The sequence below is a fragment of the Castanea sativa genome, chromosome 10, assembly GCF_040712315.1.
Source record: "Castanea sativa cultivar Marrone di Chiusa Pesio chromosome 10, ASM4071231v1".
NCBI classification, from domain to species: Eukaryota; Viridiplantae; Streptophyta; class Magnoliopsida; order Fagales; family Fagaceae; genus Castanea; species Castanea sativa.
In genome coordinates, this window is record NC_134022.1 from 5208571 (window position 1) to 5216110 (window position 7540).

At 43.6% G+C, this 7540-nt stretch overlaps 1 protein-coding gene across 1 annotated transcript; it reads right to left on the reverse strand.

The window, feature by feature from the left end:
* Nucleotides 1–6233: 6233 nt before the first annotated feature.
* On the reverse strand, nt 6234–7142 carry LOC142611907 (uncharacterized). Its single transcript, XM_075784057.1, has one exon. It carries the CDS (start codon nt 7140–7142, stop codon nt 6234–6236), a length of 909 nt encoding a protein of 302 aa, XP_075640172.1.
* Between the last annotated feature and the right edge of the window lie 398 nt (nt 7143–7540).

Genomic DNA, 7540 nt, shown 5'->3' on the forward strand with positions numbered 1-7540 from the left:
GATATAGTTTAAAGGTCTCTCTCTCTCTCTCTCTCTCTCTCTCTCTCTCTCTCTATATATATATATATATATATACATGATTGAAGGTTTAGGTATGGAATTGGCTTGAATGAGTTCGCCACATATATTCTTGAGTTAGTTTTTCTCTTCTGGCTTTCTTCGTACGTAGCAAAGAACAAAGATGAGATAGTACATGGATAAATTAGTTCAACATTAGCTTGATTTCTAGCAGAATAAGGTTATTATTATTATTATTATTTGGTAAATCAGAATTGAGGCCCATAGCATCATGTGATTTGGCATGATGCATAAATTAAAGTTTTGAGATCATATATACTGATAAAAATTTTATAATATGGATACTTAGACCGTATAAATTGAGGTGCCATCATATATTGTAAAATTAGTGATAATCTCAAAACCATAGATCAAAATAGATTATGTAAGGAAAAGTTTCGGGTCCTAAGCCCAAAAAAGTAACAGGGTTAGGGTCTAGAGAGCCCAACACAATAAATTTGTAGAAAGTGGATGTATGGACTGGGCTTCAATGGATTGAGCAACACACACAATAGACTAAGGATAGTAAGAAAGTAAAGAAAATCCCTCCTTGGCAAAGTCCGAGGAGAGTAGTTCTTGAATATATTTCTTCAGACTCGGTTACAATTTTAGTTCTTGGTTGCTATAGTGTCTTCTTCCACAATTTTCAGATGCCCCCCACTTCTGGTGGGTTTCTTACGTTATTTATCCCCTTTTCACTGATTTTGACCCTCCATTTGTTGATCATGTAGGCCATCACTCTAGTGCTTGTCCCATCAAATGTTTCCCCAAATCTCTTGTGAGTGGCGGCAACCAAGACAACACTATTTAGGGGTCTTCTCCACATAAATGCTGTCAGAGGGTTTGGTGGGGTGCAATTAATGTAGTGGTAACTTCCATCCTTTTAGACATGACTGGATTAACTCCCTCTCTAAAGTTCTTCCCCTGCAGTGTGACCTCCTTTGATGACGTGTCATTGACGTGACCATGGCTCACCTTCCTAGACTCACTGTTTGAGGGGATGGTCTCCTCAGATCTGCACTAGACTCCTCGACCGTGGGTATGACATGTGGCATTGCTATCTTATTAAATTATTGTACCCCACAATAGCCCCTCGAAACTCTAGTTTTATCCTTCTTGTCCGAGGAGAAAAATGAGGTTTTAACTCTGAGTAATTGATTCCACATGCTTCTTTGAATTTCCCACGTGAGAGTGTCACTTCGCATGCCCTGCAACCACTCCTGGTGCTTCGGAGTCTGTAACGTCTCATTTAATGCTCTAGGCGGCGCCTTGTCCCCCACATCTTAAGGTGAGATGGAGATCCTATGGCTGAGACTTCTCCTCGAAATTTGGGTGGGGTAACTCCTGCCCAACTCTGCCTTCTATATAAGGCACTTGGGGATTCATTTCTCCCACTTTCCTAATCTTCAAACTTTCAAGACTTTCCCAATCTTCAAACTTTTCAAGACTTTCCCAATCTTCAAACTTTCAAGAAGCTCCACTCCAGTTCCAATTTTCGTAAGTTCCCTATCTACCCTCATATTGTTCTGAAGCTCTTTTCTCCTCGGCCAGTCTCCTTGGCCTTTTGTCTTCTGTCTCTTTCTTCAAAAAAGTTCTTTCCCTTAACCTTAGCTTGCTTAGATGGGTAGGTTTGCTCACCTTGCAGATACACTTGAAAGTATGGAGGGATTTAGGGCCCTATACCATATTTCCCAGGGTGTCTCCCCGCGGCATTGCCCTCAAGGTGGTTGGCACGACCTTAGGAAAGAGGGAAAGGTCGTGATTCCAATAATTGTATTCATAGAAGGGGGAATAAGGCTTCCCTTGGGTAGGGTAACCAGGGATTATCTGATCACCCATAGGATCTGCCCTTTTTAGTGCGCGCCCAACCTGTTTAGAGTCCTAGGTAGTGTAGACGCTCTCAACATGTAAATGGGGTTGGGCCTCACTTGGCACGACGTTGCTTGTATGTACGAGTGCCATTTGCTTGCAAACTTTGGCTACTATCTTAAGTCTGGGTCTTTTGAAGTTAGGCTTGTCTCGTGTCTCCCCAAATCAAACAAAAGCATGAAAAATGACTTTCTAGTCGTCACGGGTGAATGGCATGACAGTTTTCATTGCCCAACCTAGGAGGGAGTATCAAGTGGGGTACCTTAGGTTTAGGTCCTTTAGTATGGGAATCAACTTTGCAGTTTATTTCTTCATTCCATTAGTAATTGGATTCCTTCTGACTGATGACTTGCCTCTCTAACTATGACTTTGTTTCTCAGCTTTTTTGCAAATAAAAGATACCTGATCCCTAATATCAATTTCGTCAACGTTCCCGGTCTCAACAGAGTGCTGAGATCTGAGGTGTTTGTAAGTAAGGATAGGCAACTAAGAGCTGTCCACCTTATTCTTGACTTCAATCCTCTGTCCGACAAGTTTCAGAATGTGAGCAACGCAATCAGAGCAGGTGATCCTTGGCTGGCCCGAATTGACGTCTCGGCGCTCAGATTCCTAGCCCGAGAAGGCACTATGCAAGTTGAACTGCCCTTCCATCGCTCTCCTAATGAAGCAGCGGTTCAGAGAGAAGAGACAGCATCTTCGTGCTTGTCACTCAAGGTAAAGATAGACTAGTTTCAGCTTGAGGAAGAGGGAGAGAAGTAGGGAGTGATTCAAGTCTCACATTCAGAAGATGAGCTTGATAGATCTTCAAGCCTCCGTACCTCCAAATTTGCCATTGCGCGTGCAGTTATCAATTCGGAGGAAGAAGAAGAAGAAAAGATACCGCTAGAGAGGAAGAAGGGTCTGCAAGAGCTTCTCGCAAATAAGGCTAAGGGGTCGGCACTCAAGGATGTTTTAGGGTCTAAGCTTCCTCCCCCACCTCCTCCTCCTCCTTCGGTTAACCCCTTCGTGCCTGCGAACTTGAAGAAGAGGAAGAAGGACAAAGAGGTGGCTAAGGAGGGGGAGTTGGTCCTTCATAATGAGGAGGCTCCTCCAAAGCTTCCAAAGACGGGCAAGGGTAAGGGGAGGGCCTCCTCGGTCGAGAGAAATAAGGATAGGCACGTGGCCGCGGTGCGCCTACAAAATCCAACGTGGAACCCTCAGTTGGAGTTGAATGAGGCAGCCATACCATTAAACACCACCGTTAAGGAGTTCCAGAGAGGAAGTGCCCACTACCTCTCCGAGGCCCTAAAGCAGCCCCTCCTATTGCCCAGGCATATGACTGCCTTGAAGAATATGAGGCAATAGGACCTCTTTTTGTCCCTAAAGTGGGACTTGGCCTTGGTAAGCTTCTTAACATGCCTTAATAATCCCATGCCACATTATCTTTTCCTTATTTGATAAAGCATTCTTCTGTCATTTTTGTGCAGGCCATCCAGAAGGTCTTTATGGCCGAGAAGTGGGTGAAAGATGCCCAAAACAAGGCTAGTCTTGTAGATAACCTTCGCACAGAGACCAACAAGTCCCTGATCATTGCTGAGAGCAAGAACAAGGAGCTGGCTCTAAAGCTGGCTGTTGCAGACTAGATCGGAAGAGCATTGAGGTTGGCCTCATGACTGCCGAGGCTCAAGTTGAGAAGCAACGTAAGAAGCTTCACTACGCTGAGATAGAGTTGGCCACAGCCCAACAGGAGGTCGTGGCTTTGAAGGAAGATCTGGAGAAGGCCAAGGAAGCTGTTCCGGCAGCTAAGGCAGACCTGGAGAAGGCCAAGGGAGCTGAGCAAAAGTTCTATGAACTTGGGGTGCAGGAGATCGAAGCCCGTCTAATCGAGGAGTTGGCTGAGCTCTACAGGGACTATTGCTAGGAGGTATGGATTGAGGTACTGAACTTGGTTGGAGTTCTTGCTGCCTCGGAATGGAGGAGAGCTGAAATTTTTATTACCCATTAGACCTTTGAGAAGCTCCCGCAGCACTTCCAGGCTCCAAAGCAGATGCGGCTGCTACAACAATTGCCTCTGAGCAGCCTCCAAGCACCCAAGCCACTCTCCCCCCTCTTGATACCTTTAAAGGGCCTGACAAGGCTGATGACCAAAGCCAGGGGGTGGAAGGGGCCAAGGGCAAGGAGGCAAAGACTCTACTGGAGACTAAGGCCCCTGAGGCTGGCCGAGGCAAGGAAGCTACCCCCAAAGCGAAGGAGTCCGAACCGGTTAAGCCTTAAGCCGTGGCCCAGGAGAAGAAGACCTCCTCGGGCAAGACTTCTGATCCTTCTATCTCCCAGTAAGCTAGCACAAAGGACCCTCCCCTAGCCAAGGCTTAGCCTAGGATTTTTATTTTTTTTATTTTTTATATATGTATTTTTCTTTTGTTGTGGCAATTTGCCCTAGTTTACGATGTATTTTTCCTTTTAATTTAATGAAAATACATCAGCCTTTGCTTTGTGAACGTTTGTTTTTCTTGCAACATTTATCTCTGATTGGCTGTGGTTATTGTTTTGTCCTTTGCTGAAGAGTGGTGATGCTTATAAGGGTGAACACCCATACTTTAACAAAAGCTAATAGTAATGAATTTTTATTAATTCAAATAAACTAAGCCCATGTAAACATTGAGAAAAATAACTATGTGTTGGTACTAAGAACTGTATAATTAACAGGAATGTCTAAGCCCTTAGAGACAAGCAAAACACTTAGTAGAAAAAGGGGGTGTTTGAGGTCTATCATTTTAAGAGTACCCTATGAATGTACCTTTAGAATCCTTTGAACAAAATCCAAGGTGAGTTCTCATTTTCTCATGATGATGCATATGCCGAGGTCCCATCATTGGTGAAATTGCGAAGTGTTATTTTACTCATGGCATGTGGTCCGAAGGACCAGGCATGGCCGAGGTCCTGCCTGGTATTCTCATGATCAAAGAAATGTTAATTTACCTAAGGCATGTGGTCCAAGGAACCGGACATAACCAGGGTTCTATTTAACACTTCAACAAATAATGAGGAGTATTAATTTACCCAAGGCATTTGGTTCGAGGAACTAGACATAACCAAGGCTCTGTTTAACACTTAAACAAACAACCCAAAATATTAATTTACCCAAGGTATGTGGTCCAAGGAGCCGGGCATGACCAATGTTCTATTAAATATTCAAACAAGTGGCTCAGAATATTAATTTACCCAAGGTATGTAGTTCGAGGAGCTAGGCATGACCAAGGTTCTATTTATTATTCAAACAAGTAGTCCAGAATATTAATTTACGCAGGGTATATGGTCCGAAGAGCCAAGCATGACCAATGTTTTGTTTAATATTCAAACAGGCAACCAACATGACACATAACTTTAACAAAAATATGGCAGAATTGCCTTTTATTAATAATAATACCTTCACAATTTATTTACATTTCAGAGGCGTGGTACAACATTTTCGTCCAAATCTTCTAGGAAGTATGCCCCTATACCAGCTACCGAGATAATACGGTACGACCCTTCTTAATTGGGCCTAACTTTTCTCATGTTGGGTTTTTTGCAGTGCCTGCAACCTTTCTTAATACCAAGTTCCCAGGGGCTAACAATTTTACCTTCACACTTGAGTCATACCCCTGTTTGAGTTTCTGTTGATAATATGCTAATTGAACCATGACACTTTCTCTCCGTTCTTCAATTAAATCCAGGCTTTTTTCTAGTAGGTTGTCATTGCTATCTAGGGTGAATAAGCTTCTCTTCAGCGTTAGGAACCTAGTCTCCAAAGGGATCACAGCCTCGACCCCATAAGTAATTGAAAATGGTGTTTCCTTTGTGGACCTACGAAGGGTAGTTCGATACGTCCAAAGAATATGTGGCAGCTCTTCCACCCATTTACCTTTAGCATCAGCCAACCTCTTTTTGAGTCCATTTACTATAACTTTATTGACAGCCTCGGTCTGTCCATTCCCTTATGGGTAAGCCAAAGTTGAGTACCTATTCTTTATTCCCAATTCATAACAGTACCCTCTGAAAGCTTTTCTATCAAACTGAAGTCCATTGAGGGAATGAGGAATTCCAAATTAAGTGACAATATTCCTCTACACAAACCTTTGGGCATCCACGTCCCTAATATTTGCTAGTGGCTCCGCTTCAACCCACTTGGTGAAGTAATTAGTTCCGAACAAAAGGCATCTTCTATTTCTTGCTGCTTTAGGAAAGGGCCCTACAATGTCCAAGCTCCATTGAGCGAAAGGCCAGGAACTAGACAGAGGATTAAGCACACCCCTTGACTAATGAATATTCAAAGCAAATCTCTGGCATTAGTCACACTTCTTCACGTATTCTCGTGCCCCATTTTGCATATTTGGCCACCAATATCCCTGAGTGAGGGCCTTGTGAGACAACGACCTTCCTCCCATATGGCACCCATAAATCCCCTCATGTAGCTCCTTTAGGAGTGGCTCTACCACGTCAGGGTGGATGCATAACAAATATGGTCTAGAGAAAGAGCGCTTGTACAACTTCTGATCCTCGGATAACAAAAAATGAGGAGCTTTTCTCCGCACCTTATTAGCCTCCACTTTCTTCTCAGGCAAGATGTTATCCTTGAGGAACAGCACAATAAGATCCATCCAATTAGGCCTTGCTCTGACTTGATGGATCTGAGCTTTCTCCCTCTTCAGATCAGTGGGTTTACACAAATCCTCGACCAAGATAATCTGAAGTAAGCTCTGCGCCGAGAAGGTTGCGAGAGTGGCAAGGGAGTTTGCATATGTGTTTCTGTTTCTAGGGATTTGTTGTAAGATGAAAGACTTGAACTCTGATTGCAAGTGCCTAACTTGACTCAAATATACTTGCATCCTCAAATCCCTAGCTTCCAACTCTCCATTTACCTGGCCAACAACCAACCTTGAATCTGAAAATACCTCCACTGTTGTTCTTCCCATTTTTTGAACTATATCCATTCCAACCAGCAAAGCCTCATACTTGGCCTCATTGTTTGTGGCCGAGAAGCCCAACCTCAAGAATTTCTCAATAGTGATCTTCTCGGGAGATATCGCAACTAGCCCCACTCCAGATCCCCTTTGATTGGCTGCACCATCAACGTACACCATCCCAATTGATTTTCTATCTATGTTTTGTTCTTCTCCTTCCTTTTCCAGTGGGGACTCAGCAAATTCAGCCACCAAGTCCGCGAGGACCTGGCCTTTAACAGAGGTACGAGGCATATACTTGATATCAAAAGCCCGTAGGATCGTACCTCACTTGGAAATCCTTCCAGTGTAATCAACTCTCCAAAGTAGAGATTGAAAAGGAAGTTGGGTCAAGATCACAACCATGTGAGCTTTGAAGTAATGGGGGACCTTACGTGTAGCATGCACCACTGCCAAAATGGCCTTCTCCAGTGGTAGGTAGTGAACCTCTGCTTCATTCAATGACTTGCTCACATAATAAATTAGTCTCTGCATTCCATTGTCAACTCGTATTAGTACAAAGCTCATTGCATGGTAGGCTACAACAACATAAGGAAACATAATCTCCTTCTCCTCAGGCCTAGACATAATAGGTGGCCAAGAAAGGTATTCCTTTAGCTGTTGGAAGGCTACGGCACACTCCTCGGTCCATT

Excerpts from the sequence above, each read along its gene's own strand:
- LOC142611907 (XM_075784057.1), bottom strand. The coding sequence starts at position 7,142 with ATGCCTCGTACCTCTGTTAAAGGCCAGGTCCTCGCGGACTTGGTGGCT.